The following is a 21123-nucleotide window of genomic DNA, read 5'->3' as shown; positions in this document are numbered from 1 at the left end:
GTCACCCCCAACTCCCCTCCAACAATAGCTAAAGCCATATACCTGTTGTTGAGGGGGATGGCCAGAGGGATACTCTGCACTGGCTCCTTAACCCCTTTCCTCTTCCTGACTCACCCAGTTTTCTGTGTCACACACCTTGGGTGTAACTACCTCTCTACATGTCCTAACTATCACCTCTTCAGCCTCCCAAATGATCCGGAGTTCATCCAGTTCCAGTTCCAGCTCCAGCTCCAATTTTTAACAAGGCTTGTTAGAAGCTGCAGCCGGATGCACTTCTCGCAGCTGCTGTTGTCAAGGACACTGGTGGTCTGTCTCCCTGCCTTCCCACATCCCGCAAGAGAATAATTCCACTATCCTGCCTGGCATCTCTACTGTCCTAACTGAGCAGGTATGAAAAAGAGAAGGAAAAGAAGGAAACTTGAGCTTTTCTTTCCTTAGCTTTCTCTGACTGAAGCCTTTCTTTGTGGAAGCCTCGAAGAGCTAAAGCCTCAGTATCACCACTCTGAGTATGTCTACTCAGACAAAGGCCCACTGCGCTTGCTCCTGGCTTCCTTTAATTTGCTCTTACTAACTAATCCCAAATGCCAATTAGCTGCTAGTCAAAGCTCTTTTTCACTACCACAACCTGCTGCTGCTTTTCATCCTTGGGCAGTGGACCTGATTGAAGTCTCCTCCTCTTCAAACTTCCGATGTCCAGATTGGCTGCTGGTCAAAGATGACCATGGCTGACAAGGGAAGTCAAAGCTAACACAAAAGCAACAGAGGACATATAATAGAGCAAAAATTAGTGGAAAGATGGAGGATTGGTAAACTTAAAAACCAACAGACGGTAACTAAAATAAGCCATAAGGAGGGAAAAGATGAAATATAAAGGTAAGTTAGCCAACTATATTAAACATAGAAACATAGAAAATAGGTGCAGGAGTAGGCCATTCAGCCCTTCGAGCCTGCACCGCCATTCAGTATGATCATGGCTGATCATCCAACTCAGAACCCTGTACCAGCCTTCCCCCCATACCCCCTGATCCCTTTAGCCACAAGGGCCATACCTAACTCCCTCTTAAATATAACCAATGAACTGGCCTCAACTGTTTCCTGTGGCAGAGAATTCTACAGATTCACCACTCTCTGTGTGAAGAAGTTTTTCCTAATCTTGGCCCTAAAAGGCTTCCCCTTTATCCTCAAACTGTGACCCCTCGTTCTGGACTTCCCCAACATCGGGAACAATCTTCCTGCATCTAGCCTGTCCAATCCCTTTAGGATTTTATACGTTTCAATAAGATCCCCCCCTCAATCTTCTAAATTCCGACAAGTATAAGCCTAGTCAATCCAGTCTTTCATCATATGAAATTCCTGCCATCCCAGGAATCAATCTGGTGAACCTTCTTTGTACTCCCTCTATGGCAAGGATGTCTTTCCTCAGATTAGGGGACCAAAACTGCACACAATACTCCAGGTGTGGTCTCACCAAGGTCTTGTACAACTGCAGTAGTACCTCCTGGCTCCTGTACTCGAATTCTTTTGCTATGAATGCCAGCATACCATTTGCCTTTTTCACCGCCTGCTGTACCTGCATGCCCACTTTCAATGACTGGTGTATAATGACACCCAGGTCCCAGGTCTCATTGCACCTCCCCTTTTCCTAATCGGCCACCATTCAGATAATAACCCGTTTTCCTGTTTTTGCCACCAAAGTGGATAACCTCACATTTATCCACATTAAATTGCATCTGCCATGAATTTGCCCACTCACCTAACCTATCCAAGTCACCCTGCATCCTCTTAGCATCCTCCTCACAGCTAACACTGCCGCCCAGCTTCGTGTCATCTGCAAACTTGGAGATGCTGCATTTAATTCCCTCATCTAAGTCATTAATATATATTGTAAACAACTGGGGTCCCAGCACTGAGCCTTGCGGTACCCCACTAGTCACTGCCTGCCATTCTGAAAAGGTCCCGTTTATTCCCACTCTTTGCTTCCTGTCTGCCAACCAATTCCCTATCCACATCAATAGCTTACCCCCAATACCGTGTGCTTTAAGTTTGCATGCTAATCTCCAGTGTGGGACCAAAAAGGCTAACAAAAGTTTTTTTCAGATATATAAAGAGTAAAAGAGAGGTGGCAGTAGATATTAGGCTGCTGGGAAATGACACTGGAGAGGCAGTAATGGGGGACAAGGAAATGGACAACTGAATAAGTATTTTGCATCAGTCTTCATTGTGGCAGTATGCCAGGCGTTCTAGAGTTTCAGGGGCCAGAAGTGACTGTAATTGCTATTAGTTGAGAGAAGGTGCTTGGGAAACTGAAGGTAGAGGTTAGAGTTGTCACCTGGACCAGATGGATTACACACCAGGGTTCCGAAAGAGGTGGCTGAAGAGATTGTGGAGGATTTGAAATGAACTTTCAGGAATTACTAGATTCTGGAACGGTTCCAGAGTACTGAAAAATTGCAAATGTAACTCCATTCTTCAAGAAGGGAGGGAGGCAGAAGAATGGAGATTATAGGTCAGTTGGCCTGACCTCAATAGTTGGGAAGATGTTGCAGCTGATTGTTAAAGATGTAGTTTCAGAGTACTTGGAGGCACATGATAAAACAGGCCAAAGTCAGCAATGGTTTCATAAAGGAATAAAAAAACATGCCTAACAAATCTGTTTGGATTCTTTGAATAAATAACAGGCAGGATAGGTAAAGGAGAATTGGTGGATATTGTGTACTTGGATGTTCAGAAGGCCTTTGATAAATTGCCACAACATGAGTCTGCTTAACAAGTTAAGAGCCCACAGTACTACAGGAGAGGTGGCGAGAGCATTGGCTGATTGCTGAAGGCACAGAATGGGAAGAAAGGGAGCCTTTTCTGATTGGCTACCGGTGATTAGTGGTGTTCCGCAGGGGTCAACGTTAGGACCACTTCTTTTTACTTTCTATGTCAATGCTTTGGATGAAGGTATTGAGGGCGTTTTGGCCAGGTTTGTGGATGATACAAAGATAGGTGGAGGGGGAAGTAGTGTTGAGGAAGCAGAGAGACTGCAGAAGAATTTAGACAAATTAGAATGTTTCCTATGGCGGGGGAGTCTAAGACCAGAGGGCACAACCTCAGAATTGAAGGATGTCTAGTTAGAACAGAGATGAGAAGGAATTTCACTAGCCAGAGGGTGGTGAATCTGCGGAATTTGTTGCCATAGGCGGCTGTGGAGGCTAAGTCATTGGGTGTATTTAAGGCAGAGTTTGATAGACGCTTGATTAGTTAAGGTGTGAAAGGCTATGGGGAGAATGCAGGAGAATGGAGTTGGGTGAGAAATGGATCAGCCATGAAGAAATGGTGAAGCAGACTCAATGGGCCGAATGGCCTGACTCTGTTCCTATGTTTTATGGTCTAAGTCGGCCACAAATCTCAGTCAATGTCTGATTAAATATGTAGCTAATGCCAAAGTAAAGTTATATACCACAACAAAGAACCAGAATAAACCATATGACTATTTTTCTCAGCAGTGTCAATCCCGAGAACTGCATTCTAAGAACCTGGTGTATTGTTGTGTTGAGATTATGTTGAGTTTGGGCGGGGGGCGGTGGTCATTGAAAGCAATATGGAGAGAATACAACAGAAGCACAGGATTAATGTAAATGGTTACCCTTTGTTCAGTGCAGATTTGGTGAACTGAGTGTTTGTTACATGCTGTGTGATTCTAATCTTTGACCATTTTCAGCTACTTCATCAGTGACCAACCTTCCATTAGAAGGTCAGCAGTGGGATTGTTCACCGATGATTGCAGCACATCCTCCTACTCCAACACCTCCCTCCATTTAGAACACAGAACATTACAGCACAGTGCAAACCCTTTAGCCTATGATGTTGTGCCCACCTTTTAACTTTCTCTCCCACATAGCCCTCCATTTTTTTTAAATCACCCATGTGCCTAAGTGTCTCTTAAACGTCCCTAATGTATCTGCATTCTACAAACCAACTACACTGTGTAAAAAAAAACTCCCTCTGACATCTCCCCTCCCCACTATACTTTCCTCCAAAACTTTAAAATAATGCTCCCTCACATCAGTCATTTCTGCTGTGGGGAAACAGTTTCTAGCTGTCCACCCCATCTCTGCCTCTTATCTGATTTGTTCAGATGATTGGGACAAATCCAGGCTGTTTCTCACTCTCTTCAAACAAAAGAATGCATTATGATTTATTCTGGTTCTTTGCTGTACCATACATTCCCCCTTTTGGCATTAATCGTTTATTGAATCAGACCTCTGGTTTGCTTAGAGCACTAACCCTTAACTGGGCAATTTCAAACATTTATCAGAACGGGAGCCCCCTCCACTCTCCTTGCCGTGTTAGTCCTCGGGCCTCACAACCATCTCCATGATGAGCCCGTGCTTCCCACACCTCCCTACCCAGCCCCAAATATTTCATGCCCCAAATGACTTCCACTCTCTGTTGCAGCTCATGTGAGGTTCGATTGCAGGCTTGGACCTTGTGTACAATGGATCAATATTCACTGGCCTTCATAAAGTGCCTCTCTGAGGTGGCCTTGCAACCTTTGCATCTTTAGTTCTCCCCTCATTCCCCAAAGCCTCAAGTTTGACCCTGCAGCAAGCAACTACAAAATTCTCTTTCAAAAATGACTGGTAAACACATTTCTGAAATCCACAGGTAATGCCTTTCCAATCCCAAATGAAGCTTTCATTTTGCAAGAACAATAAACATCAGGGATCAATCATTTATCCTCCCAACCCTATCCACCATTTGACAAGATCATGGCCAAATCTCCATTCCCAATTTACACTCACTCCCAATCCCACATCCTCTTTCTCTTCTTGTCCAAAGATCTACCACTCTCTGGCCTGAGCCTACTCAACATCCAAGGCCCTAACAACTGCTGGGTAAACAATTCTGAAGATACACAGTTGAGCAAAGACATTTTTCATCACCCTATCCTAAGTGGCTAACCACTTAGCCAGAGATTGTCCCCACCCCTGGTTCTCCACGGTCGTGGAGAAAGCATCTCAGCATCTACAATGCCAGTCCTTATCGTTTCATTAACAATTTAGCCTAAACACCAATGAGTACAGGGCTAAATTAGACAATTCCTCTGTAGCGGCAGTTAATCCAATTTCCTTTGCATACCTCCATGGCAAGGCCTTATCATTTAACCAAAAAGGCACATCTTGCTAATTCTCCCAAGCTTCTATTTTCTCCATCACTTTAGATCAGTCTGCTCTAGTTACCAATCCTCCTACTTCTGGTAACAAGTTCCTGTTTCTGGAGTGCCTCGGCAATCTAATCTTGGCTTCTGCCATTTCCACCACTCGCCCTGGCCAATATCAAGCAGACAACATCAAGTTTCATCCCCATTAATCAGAGTCAGATTTATTACCACTGGGATAGGTCATGAAGTCATCAACGTCAGCAAGACCAAGGAATTGTTGTGGAAGAAGAAGCTGGGAGAACACACATCAGTCTTCATCAAAGGATGAGCGGTGGACAGGATGGGCAGCTTTTAAGTTCATGAGCATCAGCATTTCAGAAGATCTATCCTGGGCTCAACACATCGAGCAATCATAAAGAAGGCATGCCAGCGGCTCTACTTTGTTAAGAGTTTAAAGAGGCTTGGTTTACCAGCAAAAGCTCTAGCAAATTTCTACACTTGTAGAGTACAGAGCATTCTGACTGGGTCCATCACTGCCTGGTATGAAGCCTCCAACCCACAGGATCACAGGAGGCCTGCACAGACTCAGCCAGCCCCGTCATCAGCACAACCCTTCCTACCATCAACGTCATCTTCAACAGGCAGTATCTCTAGGTTATATCTATCATTAAAGATGTGCACCATCTGGCACATGCCCTCTTCACATCAATACCATGGTATGGGAGCCTGAAGACCACGTGTTTTAAGAATAGTTCCTTCCACTCTGCCATCAGATTTCTGAAAGGTCCTTGGACACTGCATTGTTATTTGTCCCTTGCATTAATTATTAACCTTTGTAACTTAGCGATTTTTGTGGCTTCCACTACTCAACGAGCCAATCTCTCTTACTACTATATGCCTCCTCGTTGCCATCTGATAGTCAGCCCTTCTGTGGTTTACCAACCTCCCTCCCAACATCTCTACTTTTAATCTGGCATCTAGTCATCGACGAGCTGAAATTTTCAAATGATGACCATGATGCTTCAGATACAAAGTAGAAAACTGGAATACACTGATTTGGGGTTGAGAGGGTGGGAATCTGCAGTGGATATTGGGCTAAATGCGAGAAGATGAGATTAATATGACTGGTATCATATGGTCAGCATGGAAATGGAACACTGCATGGCCTGCTTCCATGCTGTATGGCAAATCATTCTCTTCAGCCACCAGTCCCAGCTCTCCTCACAGTACATTTGCAGTACCTTCTCACAACTATAGTGGACCTCTGTTGCAGGGAAAATGATAATGGTGCTAATATAGGATTTGTAAAAATGGTCTACACAGACTCACTTGACCGAAGGGACTGGCTGCATGCCGTATTTTTCTATGACCATCCACCATCTGCTAAAACCACTGCATTTTGTTGGTAAGCAAGGGAGTGCTTCAGCCTGAGAGAGCGCTGCTTACGCGCTTGACTAAATGGTGAGCAAAACTGAAATTGTGCCACCGAGCAATGAATTAGATACTTAATAAAGTGGCTCCTGTTATGATAAGACCAACTGAGAGCACTTACTGCTGATATCTGGTATCATCTTCTCGATGCAGTGAAGCTCTGCCCTTGAATCCAAATAGCCTATCATTCACAGCACAAAATTAGCCAATTTCTGGAGGCACGATATTTGGACTTGAGCGGCAAAAGCTTAAAGACTGATCTGAAATGTGCTTCTGATAAAGCACTGATATTACACCTATCTTTCACCCACTTTCACTATTAATCCAAATACGTCTGATCCTTTCTGTCAATTTAACATCTAGGACCAGGAAGCAGATGGAAGGTTTTACATCTGAACAAACAACTCTTCCACAGGAACACTGTGAATCTAATTACAGTAATGGGTTTTTATTTAAGAGTCCTGTATCACAATGTACCAAATGACGTTATCATCTCTTGGTGTACATATACCGTAAGATGGCTTCCAGGACACCAGGAGACACTTCCTGCTGAGAAGTCATTGGCTCTTTCCCCACTCATAAGGGCAATGCTTCTTGGCCCAGGTTGATTGAGCAATGCTACATCTATGGAAAGGAAAACAGGTAGTGTTTTGGGTCAAAGACTTTCACCAGTTTGAAAAAGTTAACCTCTTCCCTCACCATACATGCTGCCTGACCTGTTGACTGTTTCCAACATTAACTGTTTTTGTTACAGATATCCAGCAATTTGCATTTTCATCCCTGACAATCACCAATATACTTAAGACCAGAAGAAAGAATAGAATCGGACCATTTGGCCCATCAAGTGTAATTGCCCCTTTCAATCATGCCTGATCTATCTTTGTTTTCTCAATCTGATTTCCCCGCCTTCTCTCCATAACTCTCAACCCCCTTTCCAATCAATCCTTGCCTTAAATACACCCAATGACTTGATCTCCACAGAACTGTGTGGCAACAAACTCCACAAATTCACCACACTCTAACTGAAGACATTCTTTCCCATTTTTAGTTATAAAGAGATATCCATTTATTCTAAGACTGTGCTCTTGGATCCTAGACTTCCCTACGAATGGAAAGTCTTCCAGCTTAAGATGGTGCTGGTGAAGCACAGCCGTGACTTGCTGGCAGCAAACAAAATACTAACTACTTTATTAATCACACTTTTTCTGGTAAACGATCACAGCAATCAATAGCCTGTAACTTCCTTTTCAGAGTTGAGTTTTTGAACCGCCTGTACAACCTGGCATTTTTAAAATTCAAGTACACTTATTAACAAAGAATGTATAAATTATACACCTCGAGACAGCCACGAAGCAAGAAACCCAGGAACCCAATTTTAAAAAAGACCATAAAAGAAGGGGAAAAAACACACACACACATCATGCAAACAATAGAAGCAAATGACAGCATCCCGAACCAGATTTAGTCCTTAGATACGCTGCCTGGAGCAGCTGGAGTAGGTCCAAGCCTACTCATATTAGCCACCTCAGTCCATCATATTAGCGGCGTAAAGATGCCGCAGAACTCGCAGAGGTGACAGCCGCTGGAGGGAGGAATGAACATCATGGACAGTGAACGAAATCAGCCCGACCCTCGCCTCCAGTCCCAACACTCGGGCTTTCTAGTCTATCTGGACTGGTGTTTAAATTGTCCAAGCACCGGGTAATGCGTCGCTCCAGGACCTGGCTCACAGTGGAGCGATACACCCAGCCATTCTCGATCTCACCAAATCAGATCAGTGCTCGGAGCAATCCAATCCAATCTGAAAACTTGAAGGTGCAGGACAGGTGAGGTGTGGTGTGTACGGGCCAAATTGAAGCAGCAAGGCCTTGGCCCAGAGAGCAGGGAATGAGCAGATGTTTGGCCATTGCTGAAGCAGACTTGGAGATGATTCGATGCGGCAGAATCGAGCTGAAGCAAGAGAAGCTGAGGCAGAGTCGAGGCCAAGGGGGCCTGGGAGCAAGAGCGGGAATGACTTGAGGTGTGATTGACTTAAGTACTCAGCTGAATTGGAAAAGTCGGGTTTGCGCCAAATCGAAGCAGCAGGGCCCGTGTCCAGGAACGTATTGAAGCAAGGCCTGGGTCCGACAGTGAGGAACAACCCAAAGTTTGGATGATTTAAGCGCCACGCCGCCAGATTGAAAGGATCAGTGTATCAGGACTGGAGGCAAGGGACAGGCCGGTTCAGCTCACTGCTCTGCGAGGTTTACTCCTCTCTGTGCTGAACTGAGGCCGTGGCCGGCAGCTAACAGGCTACTGGATCGGCTGCAGTAACGTCTGGCTTCATGGCTGTGGACTCGCTTTCGTGAATGTCAGTTGTTTGCTTGCTTTTGTTGTTTGCATGATTTGTTTTTTTTTCCCTCTGCACATTGGGTATTTGATAGTTTTTTTTTTAAATGTATTGTATTGGGTGTCTGTGTTTTGTGGCTGCCCGTAAGGAGATGAATCTCAAAGTTGTATATAGTATACGTACTTTGATAATAAATGTACTTTGAACTTTGAACAAGGGTCTTGGTCTGAAACGTCGACTCTTTATTCCTCTCCGTAGATGCTGCCTGACCTGCAGAGTTCCTCCAGCATTTTGTGTGCATTACTAATGGAAACATCCCCTCCACCTAAACGTCTATGGAAGCAAATCACCCTGACTGTTAAGTGGCTCTCCACAATAGCAGAGAGTCTGCTGATTTACACAACCGACTGCCTAACCCAACTCAACACTCCAGCTCAACACTCTCTCTGTCAATCATTTCATCCCTCATTCTCCTGCATCCAACTACACTGCTAACAGTTATTCTCCTCAGGAAATCACTGCAGGGAGTACACACATAAAGAGAGAAAGTACTTATTAAATACAATGTAGGACATCCCTAGGAGCTTTATAACCAGTCTGAGGTCTGGTTGTTGCTGTTATATAGAACACACAGGCCAGCTAATTTACGTGCATCCAAATTCCACATGTAGTAATCAGATTTGTGCTTCTGAATAATTATAGGTCAGATGACCGCAAACTGCTCTGCTCATCAACAATTCTATAGATCATGACCTTTACAGAACCATACACAGGGAGGTGGGAAGAGGCTTTTAGTGCCTTCTCAAAAGATATCACTTCTGATAATCCCACCATAGACCCAGACAAGCCTATGCTTTTTACTTGTATTATTTTAATGGGAAGTAGAAATGCATAAATGTTATGTCAGGACACCTCTCCAAGGATCATCACCTTGTCATGGTGCAGAGACTTGAGAATGCCAGAGATCCTGACAGCAAACCTGTCTAGAGTTTAGCCATCTAGTGTTTAGATCCTGGTGGTAAGGTCAAGGAGGAGTTCCGGACAGAGAGTAATCCAACCAAGACCTCACCAGCAGAGCTGGCAGAAGGCGAGGACACATTGCAGCAGCAGTGAAGGGTCCCCAGTCATCTTGTATTCCTTGCCACTGAACTCTGAACCCGATCTGTCAAGGACCAAGTGGTGTCTGCCCGTGCATTGGGCTCCCCACGTTAAACAAGGTCACGCAAATGCAGTCTCCATTAAGGACATCCACCCTAACATCCTGGATTAAGTCCAGTGGTGAAGGGAACAGGATTGTGAGGTCTGGAAACCCCGCAGAATATGCGGATCTCGAATCGGCCTCTACGGTCACCTGAAGACCTACCAATAGACAACCTCTTAGGAGAACATCATTCCCGACTCGAGTAATCGCCCTGCTACTACATCAGGGCACGTGGTTTACATGAGATAAAGGCACTAAGCAAGTGTCTTTTGTGACCATCACTCCTGTAATCTAGGAACCAACTCCAACTCCTTCACAGATATTGGAATGCAAATAATTACTATATTATTTTCCACTTATTGGTGTCAGTTAACGAGAAATATGACCCTGGTCATAAGGGAGTCCCTGATCATTTGGAAGATGCGATGGGATTTGTCACATGCATCTGGAAAGGTACATATAGGAATTCCACTTTCAACAGTGTAGCAATCCTATCATACATCACTGAATGTCAGTCAGGATTCGGTGCTCAATTCTCCGGTGTGGGATCTGGACATCCAAGCCTCTGAATTGTATCAGTCAACTCGAGATGCAAGTTTACTACCATTGACAGTTCAGCATTAAGATGTGATCTCACCAAGGTATAAAATTCCGGCCAGATGGTGCCTGCGTACAATACTCCTTCAGGCGACATCTTCTGGATAGATCATGAAACCAAATAATTCACTTCTTTTATATCTTTTACATTTGTTTTTCATCTTGAGTGTGATTCTGGAACTGTTGGAGCCTGTGATTTGCAGTTTGGAGATTGTTTGGGTGTTTCAGCACTCTGCAGTCTCCAAGAGGATTCCGGGAGGCAGAAACAGTGTGCGCGAACCTTATGGCGGGCGAGCCAATGATTGACTCCATTTCACCAATTAAAGCCTCTATCGTTCACTGATTAAAGCAACAAGGGAGATTGAAACATCAAGGCAAACGTGGAAGAATGTGGAAGGTGAGCACCAACCGCCTGCCTTTTCATCATTGAGGATTGCTCTGCTATGCTATTTGAGAGCGGAGAGCCTGCCATTGTGCCTGGAGAATGTTGTCAAGGTTTTCTGCATTTTGGATGTGGACTTGGACTACAGACCTTTTTTCTCTCTTATAGCTTTTTTGCATTCTGTGTTTTTTACCCAATGTTTTCCAGCGTTTTTTTGTCTGGGGATGGGGGATTTGGGGTTGATATGCCTGTTCTATTTTGTTCATTTTTTTTTGTGCAGAAGGAGGGATTGGGCGGGGTCGATATGCCTGTTCCATTTTTGTGCGGGGTGGGGGGATTTGTTGGTTGATGATCGTGCTTTCTTTTCTTTCTTGGTTGCATGGCCACCCGGAGAAGAAGAATTTCTGAGTTGTATACTTTGATAATAAATGAACCTTTGAACCTTTGAATATAATTTGTAGAACTTTGCAGAACAGAGGCAGCTTCCTCAGAGAGGGCAATCTCGGGACAAAGGCTCAAGCTTTTACGATAACACTGAACTTATTCTGCAAGGGCTATAATTCCTTAGCCTAAGGGTCACTAGAAGTTTAATTAAAGTGCATGCAAGCCTGTTATCAATAGAGTATAAAAGTACAGAGAAAAGCAAATTTTATTTCCATTGGCACCACAGCGTGACAACTCGTTGCAAGGTGCTCCCTGCAGATCTACTTATTACTTCTATTGTGAAGACACTACACAAGACAAGTTTTTCCCTGTATCTCAAGAAATGTTACAATAATATATCAATTGACCACCTGAGTGCAGAGATGCTATCCTCCTGTTAAAAGAAATTACTTGGGTCACCTGACATTCCTCTGAAACAAAGCATTGTTAGGCTCCTCTTTGCCCCCAGTAGTCTCATCTACTTCACAGGCCCCAACACACAATGGGGTAACCTTGCAAGGCAGCCCTCCAGAACCAAACCAGACTGTTCTTGAGACAAGATGCTGGAATCTGGAGTTAAAAAACAAAATACTGGAGAAACTCAGTGGGTCAGGCAAGGGCGAGGGATAATCAATGTTTCAGCTCAGGGAGGGGCCCATTGTTTCAGAGGAATATCAGGTGATACAAGTCACGGTTCAACAGAAAGGTAACATCTCTGAACATCAATGGTAACCAAATTAGCTTTAATATAATTCATACTCTACTGATCACATGGAATGTAAATGTCATTGAATATACAACGGGGCATCTTGTCTCCAGGGATGAAGAATTACAACCAATGCAAAATAAATTTATTCTTGACGCAATCATCCCTCTGCTTCCACAGAAGCTGCAAAGACCAAGAGTTCCTCCAACAATATACTTCCAGCTACAAAAATATCTTATTCTCTGACATTGTTTCCAGTCCAAAGCCACCAGCATCAGCAAGTGGCTTATAATTAGTTTATTTCATAAACAAAGGTTGCAAGGTAGATGAGTTCTTAACCCCGTTCCAGGAATCACGCCACACCACTCTGTTTACTCCTTCCACTTACCCTGCTAATCAGAACTCACTGGCTATGTTAACTGGGTAATTATGTTTCAGTCTGGGCCTATACTTTAGGAAGGACATCAAGGTTCACTAAAAATGCTAATATATTACTAGTTAGAAAGTGATTAGGCTAGAGAATGTGCAAAAAAGATCCGGGAATTTGGCTTGGTCTGGAGGACTTTGGTTATAAGGAGAAACTGGGACAGCTGAAACCATTTCCCTAGACAAAGGAGCCCAAGGCGTGATCTTATTCTTCTTCTTAAAGTCATAATCCCTACTGGGACATAGACCACCGGTGGCAACTTCCCAGAGTCCTCTGACCTGGGCCAATCTTTCAAGTTGTTCTCTAAAGCAGGTCATATTCCTGTTTTGGGGACCTTGCTCTGCACAATTTGACTGCTGTGATTCCTACAACCTTCAAAAATTAAGCAACCAGTGATGGCGGAAAAGTTTCACAAAATGGCAAGTTCATTCTTTCCATCACAACTACACCTGGTGATGCTCCTATACCTCAAGTCCATAAGCCCAGACCAGGGCAGGTACAACTGTTAGGGTGCCTGGCCGATTCTTTCTCTCCTGTCAACACAGCAGCAAATACCACCTGCTAACATGCCCTGCTGATGACCATCTTGAATTAACCTGGCCGGGACTAAATATGGCTCATCCACCCATAACACAGCCTGACCTGTCTACACTGGTCAGGCAATGGATCAACTTATCAAAGTTACATCCTTGTCTTTAAAGCCCTCCATACCACTCCCCTCATCTGTGACTTTCTCCATTCCTGCTTACCTTCCCCATGCTCTACATTTGACCACTGACCATGACAAAACTGTAGGATCAATGATGATTAATTAAATCATTTAATCATTAAATGAAGATTAATGTAGGTTCAGCATTAACAGGTTGATGGTCGATACATAATCAGAGGGCGAAAGGACCCTATTTCCATGCCTTCGCTCTCCCCGACTCCTTAACCCTGTTTGCCCCATCGATGGGCATCATTCTTCCAGTTGCCTATCCTTAAAACTATATAATTTTCCTCTTCTCTTTAAAGCCTCTGTCATGTCATCACCATGCCATTAAAAAGCTCCCCCAGCATATTTTCATTGGGTGTAGAGGTACTATGGATATGTAAATTGTGCAGCAAACTGACATTTCAACAAATCTGGATGCATTACTAAATTAATTTCTGGGCACAAAACAAAGGTGCAGCTGCCGCCTTGGATAAGTTAGCATTGGAATCAGTAACACTGCGCATCTCCTGGACACCATTAAACAAGTCAACCACTGTTAGCAATTAAATCCACAAGATATTATCCACTTGCGGGTGTCTCAGTATTCAGAGTTACACAGAAACTACAATGCAACTCCAAGGACGCTAATGGAATTTGAAATCACTGCTTCTCACTGCACATTGTTCAGGATGGACACATCCCTCGGCTGGATAGTGGAGACCAGAAATGCAATGAAATGCTCCATTAAACGGGTAAAGTGCGCGGGGGGGGGGGAGTCTTGGGGTATCGGGGTTGTCTCTTTTTGCCTCATTTACCTGGTCATCTTTTTGCTGGTTCCTGGCTTTGGTATCCAGGATGTGGTAAGTGCTCTCGTTGTCATCATGAACGTAATAGATCAAGCGTAAAGGCCACGTTATTTCTTGCTGAGTCGTGTTGCTGGTGTGGTTCAGCGCTGCACCAGCATCCGCAAACGATGAGCCCTCATCAGCACCGCTCAAATGCAGAACTGTCAGGGACAACCAGAAGAGAAGGAAATAAACAGCGTTCCCGCTTTGCATCCACAAACGATTGCAGAGCAATGCAGTAATGAACAGGCATAGAACACAACAATCGATTGCATATTACCAGAAATTTGTGCATGCTTTTCCAAATTAAAACTTATCAACTGCAGTTAAAAAAAACATGTTTATTCCTCATTCTGGTTGCTTGTTGCTAAGGGAACAAATTCCCTTTGTTTTATTTAATTCACTGCAAAACCACATCTCAAAGGATTCAACCCCCATTACTAGAAGCCCAAACGTTGCAAATAAGCCTGCACTTGGCGGGGGGGGGGGGGGAAGAGGCGGGGAGGGATTTGTATTTAAATAAATGATTCGAGTACTTCTCTAGACACGCTCTGCACCCCGGAGTATCTGCAATACTGGTCCTCATGCAGTGCATCGCGACCAGGCGGCAATCTGCGCTGCATTTCATTATTCCTCACAGTTTATATGTAGAAAATACAAATAATAAATTTGCACTGTTCCCCCTTCCCTTACGTACCCGTTGCACCAAAAATCTGGAGGATGGAGCTCAGAATCAGAGCCAAAAAACAGCAGCACCCGGCACGAATCATGATTCATATTTGTCTGTTGTTTCTTTGTTGCTGGCTCATTCCTTCTCTCTCCTCCGCCTGCTGTCTTGATGCTCTGCTCAGGAAAGGAGTCGCTGCGTGGCGTTGACTACCATCTTCCGCTCCTTTCCTTGTCCCCTCTCTGCCTCAGCAATGCCTTACTGTGGACATCTTGTCTAGTGCGACCGGAGAGCAGGTGCCGCACCTGCGCACTCGGAATCCCTCCCCTCTCCCGGTCACTCCATGCTGGAGTCTACCAATGCCACACTTGAGTCTCGCGTGTCGATTTTCTGCTGAATTGTCAGGGACCGAATTAAGATAATTCCTTAATTTATAATTGATGCGGAAAATAATATTCTGCGGTTTGCATTATTGAGATCTAAATCATGGTGTTTCCCTTTTTATATACTCATCACATGCATAATGAACACAAGAAATTGCGTTCCTATAGCTGCCGAAGGAGCAGTATAACCGATGAAGAACTATTGAAATATAGTGTGTGCGTGTGCATGTATAAATAGTTGATTGAGACATATCGGGACCAGTACATTTTGGCCCAATTAAGCAGCTGCCCCAATTAGCCGAAGTTTCATAGAAATGGCTAAAAAGGTAAATTTAGTGACAAATTATGTATCTAAATGAAATACCAAACAAATTAGAACATTACCAAAAGTACTACAGTACTATAAATCTGTGTATTAGTTTCTAATAGTTATTGATGGAGGAATTCAAACAGTGCACGCAATGAACAAGATCAGCGCAGATATTCATGTAGACAATGGACTGCCTTCATACAATCCTGTCGATAACTGCATCCTCCAAATCTTCATTTTCATTGTAACATTCAAGATGATTGTCAATACCTTCAAATTCTTCACAGTTCCTAACTTGTTGAAGTAATGACATCACTTCATTTTCACTCCCAACCATTTCTGGCACCTCCAAGCCTGAATACTTGAAACCCCAATGAGCAAAGAGTTCAGAATGTCTTACTGCTTATTTCTCAGCAACTATCTGACAAAAATCACTGGTATTTAAACACAAACACACACATATGACACTATTTAAAAACTGTTCACTCTAAGCATGGTATAGTGTCCAATGGCCACACAAATCCGTGCAACAGACACTAGTTAGAACCTAATTGGCAACAGTTTCCTGCCCCAATGGTGACATGATGTCCCAAATCAACAGAGGGAATCCAAGGAATTTTCTTGAATAGATCGTTTCTTTAAGAATTGCCCCAAATAATCAGCTGGCCCGATTAATCGATGGCCCTGTTAACTGGACACCACTATATAGATATGCACACGTAAATACAGCTAGGGTGCCTAAGAGTTTTGAACAGTACTGTATTTGTCAACATGGAGTGGAAAGCAAGTTTGTAAATCTGGTGGAAGCAAAGAATGTACAGATTGGCAAGGGTAGAGTGCCATGGGAGAGGTGTGGGACAGGTGACAGAGAAAGAGTACAAGGAGCGGGGGGAGGACGCAAGTGCAGATGCATCCAGCCCTGGGACTCCAGGCAAGGTCATTTGATTCCAAACAATTGGAAAATTGATCATTACGAAATGTCTTTCTGGTGTTTCCCTCTCCCTGCCCCTTCCCATTCTCAGTCCAAAATACAGGCCCATTTCAGAATTAGGTTTATCATCACTCAGATACTGTATGTCATGAAATTTGTTTTTTTGCAGCAGCAGCAGTACAGTGCAATATATAAACTTATTGCAGTACTGTGCAAAGATAGATATATATATAGATAGATAGAGAGAGAGAGAGAGAGAGAGAGAGAGATGTTATTGTTACAGAGAGATGCAGCACAGAATCAGAGTCCATGCTGATGATCAACCACTCTTTTACACTCATCTTACCCTAACCCATTTTATTGCCCCCTATTACCATTAACTGCCCCATGTTCTATCATTCACTGACACACTACTGGCAAAGTTAAGAGAGAGCTGGGATTTGGGCCAAGTAGTGGCTTCACTCCCTCTAAAACTACGTTCCCTGATATTAACTTGATATTTTCCTTATTGTTGCAACAAGGAATAACCAATGTACAGAAAAACACCATTAATCCAGCACCCACAGGCTTTAGTGGCACTAGACTAGATTGTCCAAACTATTGCATATTAGCATCCCAATAAACTTTTAAGTTCTGATGAAGGGTCTTGGCCTGCACCATCAACTGCTTATTGCCCTCCAGTTTGCCTGACCTGCTGAGTTCCTCCAACATTTTTGTGTGTTGTTCTGGATTTCCAGCATCTGTAGAATCTCTTGTGTTTACACTTTTAATTTATCTTTCCTTTTAGATGTTAAACAGCTCTATAATGAACTTTCTAATGAACAAGGTGAGTTATTGACAATAAACTGGACTGGTCAAAGAACACTGAGGCTGTCTACAAGAAGGGTCAGAGCCGTCTCTATTTCCTGAGGAGACTGAGGTCCTTTAACATCTGCCGGACGATGCTGAGGATGTTCTACGAGTCTGTGGTGGCCAGTGCTATCATGTTTGCTGTTGTGTGCTGGGGCAGCAGGCTGAGGGTAGCAGACACCAACAGAATCAAGAAACTCATTCGTAAGGCCAGTGATGTTGTGGGGATGGAACTGGACTCTCTGACGGTGGTGTCTGAAAAGAGGATGCTGTCCAAGTTGCATGCCATCTTGGACAATGTCTCCCATCCACTACATAATGTACTGGGTGGGCACAGGAGTACATTCAGCCAGAGACTCATTCCACCGAGATGCAACACAGAGCGTCATAGGAAGTCATTCCTGCCTGTGGCCATCAAACTTTACAACTCCTCCCTGGGAGGAGCAGACACCCTCAGCCAATAGGCTGGTCCTGGACTTATTTCCTGGCATAATTTACATATTACTATTTAATTATTTATGGTTTTATTACTATTTAATTATTTATGGTGCAACTGTAACGAAAACCAATTTCCCCCGGGATCAATAAAGTATGACTATGACTATGACTATGAGAAAAAGGAGCGTAGGGACCATGGCCCCAGTGAGTTTAAAGGTAGTTAGAAACTTAAGTATCACCAGCATATGTCATGAAATTTGTTGTCATGTGGCAGCAGTACATTGCAATACATAATAATAAAAAACTGTAAATTACATTAAGTATATAACTATATTTTAAAAGTTAAAATAAATAAGTAGTGTAACAAGAGAAAAAAAAGTAGTGAGGTTGCATTCATGGACTCCATGACCATTCAGAAATCTGATGGCAGAGGGGAAGAAGCTGTCCTGAATCACTGAGTGTGTGCCTCCAGGCTCCTGGACCTCCTTCCTGATGGTAGCAATGAGAAGAAGGCATGACCTGGATGATGGCGGTCCTTAATGATGGATGCCACCTTTTTGAGGTATCACTCTTTGAAGATGTCCTGGATGCTGGGGAGTCTAGTGCCCATGATGGAGCTGACTGAGTTCACAACTTTCTGCAGCTTATTTTGATCCTGTGTAGTGAAACCCCCTCCATACCACACTATGATGCAGCCAGTTTGAAATGCTCTCTGCATGGTACATCTGTAGAAATTTGTGAGTTATCATTAGTGACATACCTAATATCCTCAAAATCCTAATGAAATATAGCTGCTGTCGTGCCTTCTTTGTAACTGCATCAATATGTTGGGCCCAGGATAGTTTCTCAGAGATGTTGACACCTAGGAACTTGAAACTGCTCAACCTTTCCACTTCTGATCTCTCGATGAGGACTAGTGTGTATGCCCTCATCTTACCCTTTCTGAAGTCCACAACCAATTCCTTGGTCTTGCTGACATTGAATATAAAATTGCTACTGTGACACCACTCAACTAGCTGATCTATCTCGCTGCTGAATTTTGATGTTAATTTTTAACACGTTAATTCTGATGTACCTCTCGTCATCAGCTGAAATCCTGCCAACAATAGTTATGTCATCAGCAAATTTATAGATGGAATTTGAGCTGTGCCTAGCCACACAGTCATGGGTGCAGAGAGAGTAGAGCAGTGGGCTAAGCATGCAACCTTGAGGTGCGCCAATGTTGACTATCAGTGAGGTGGAGATGTTATTTCAGATCCGCACAGACTGTGGTCCTCTGGTGAGGAAGTCAAGGATCCAATTGTAGAAGGAGGTACAGAGGTCCAGGTTTTGCATCTTTTTGATCAGAACTGCAGGAATGATTAAGTTAAACACTGAGCCGTAGTCAATAACTGAGCCTCATCTAAGTATTAATATCGTCCAGGTGGCCCAAGGCCATGTGATCAGCCAGTGAGGTCACATCTGCCATAGTCCTATTGAGGCAATAGGCAAATTGTAGTGGGTCCAGGTCCTTGCTGAAACAAGAGTTGATTTTAGCCATAACAAATCTCTCATAGCACTTTACCACTGTATATGTGAGTGCTATTGGATGACAGTTGTTAAAGCAGCTCACCCTGTTCTTATTGGGCATTGGTATGATTGTTGGTCTTTTGAAGCAGGTGGGAACTACCAACGTAGCAATGTTTAAACCAGTGAATTGGATGGGGAGCTGGGGAAGGGTGGTGGCAGGAGAGTGGGTGCACTTGTAGCTGTATCCAGCTAGACACATAAATAATATTTCATTGCACTCTTTCTTTCAGGTCTTCACAGCTGATGAAGAGGCTCTAGGGTATCAGGAGATGAATGTTCACCTCAGGATGCCCACCCTAGAACTTGCTCTTATAACCAGAGTGTTTATATAGTTGGATCCAATTGAGTTTTAGGACATTGATGGCAAGCAATTCAGCAAAGGCAATGTCAATAACTATCAAAGGAGTTGGTTTGGATTATTCTATTTGAAAAAGATCAATGTCACTACATCAACTTTGCTTAACACTGCTTAACACACAATGTCAAGTAATATTCTAGTGTTCTGTTTGGTGTTGTATGTAACTAGACTGCTATCACCCACATCATCTTTCAACAAATTGAATTATCAGTTCACTATCTTCATTTTTGACTTAAGCATCATCTGCCATTAACCTGCTCTCTTGCAAGTCTTTTTGTAGCTCCTTTTGACTCAATCCACGTTATACAGCTCTGACCCCAGTTTTGTGTAATCCCCACATTTCGGCAATTTGCAGTTTTTCTGAGTGCAGATTATATGCAGGGGTGGTGCAGCAGCATCATGGTTAGTGTAAGGCTATTGCAGCACCAGTAAACCAGGTTCAATTCCCGCCCGGAGTTTGTACATCCTCCCCATGACTGCCTGGGTTTCCTCCGGGTACTCCACTTTCCTCCCACATTCCAAAGACATACAGGTTAGTAGGTTAATTGGTCATGTGGGTATAATAGGGCAGCACAGACTCACTGGGCTGGAAGGACCAGTTACTGAGCTGAATTACTAAATAAATAAATGCAGATTAAAATCTACAGTGGCCCCATTACGTTTTATGTGCCTGCAAACTTGATAGCACTCCCCTAACTGGTACCCACTGTTCCTTCTCTTTCAGACAATTACTTACCCACCTCTGTTTTTTATCTATGAGATACCCTGAGGGCTTTTTGCTCGTGCTGAGTTTATCCAGAGCACATAAGTGGACTCATCTGGCTGATGTGGTCTTTCAGATGGTTGAGTTAATCCGGTATACTGTCACACTCATTCTGGTGAATGTAAAGGTTTTTATGCCTCTATGTGAAGTCGAGCACAGGACATGTCCCTAGTATTTCATCCAAAATTTATCCAATGATCAACAATGCTAACAAAACAAGTCTGTTCTTTGCATATTCTGGAAGCTTGCTGTGAAAATTTTCAGTATTTTTTAATTATTACCACATTGACAATGCTGCAAAAAGTGCTTCACTAGCTGAAGAGCACTTTGGCAATGCAGACGTCAGAAAAAATGCTGCAAAATTGCTTATGCTTTCATTCTTTTTTATTTTCAAATTTCTGGAAATGTTGGAATAGAGTACTGCAAAATTTTCATCAGGCAAATATTGGAGTTGGGATGTTGGGTTGCAATTGTACAAGACATTGTTGAGGCCATACCTGGTATATTCTGCACAATTCTGGCTACTTTATTGCAGGAAAGGCATGTAGCGCCTATAAAAAGTATTCACCCCCTTTGGAAGTTTTCATGTTTTGTCGTTTTACAACATTGAATCATAATGGATTTAATTTAGCTTTTTTGATGCTAATTAACAGGAAAAGACTCTTTCGTGG

At 43.4% G+C, this 21123-nt stretch overlaps 1 protein-coding gene across 8 annotated transcripts in view; it reads right to left on the bottom strand.

Moving 5' to 3' along the window:
* Positions 1-15162, bottom strand: part of LOC134348376 (disintegrin and metalloproteinase domain-containing protein 23-like) — a 169278-nt gene extending 154116 nt beyond the window's left edge. For all 8 annotated transcript variants that reach the window (XM_063051641.1, XM_063051635.1, XM_063051638.1 and 5 more), the window contains exons 1-2: positions 14882-15162; positions 14155-14345 (exon numbers count right to left, since the gene is read on the bottom strand). In XM_063051641.1, coding sequence (XP_062907711.1) covers positions 14155-14345; positions 14882-14954 — 264 coding nt within the window. In that variant the 5' untranslated portion in view covers positions 14955-15162. The remainder of the gene's footprint in view (positions 1-14154; positions 14346-14881) is intronic.
* Between the last annotated feature and the right edge of the window lie 5961 nt (positions 15163-21123).

Source organism: Mobula hypostoma, chromosome 6 (genome assembly GCF_963921235.1).
Source record: "Mobula hypostoma chromosome 6, sMobHyp1.1, whole genome shotgun sequence".
Classification (NCBI taxonomy): domain Eukaryota; kingdom Metazoa; phylum Chordata; class Chondrichthyes; order Myliobatiformes; family Myliobatidae; genus Mobula; species Mobula hypostoma.
This window is presented reverse-complemented; position numbering and strand designations above follow the sequence as displayed.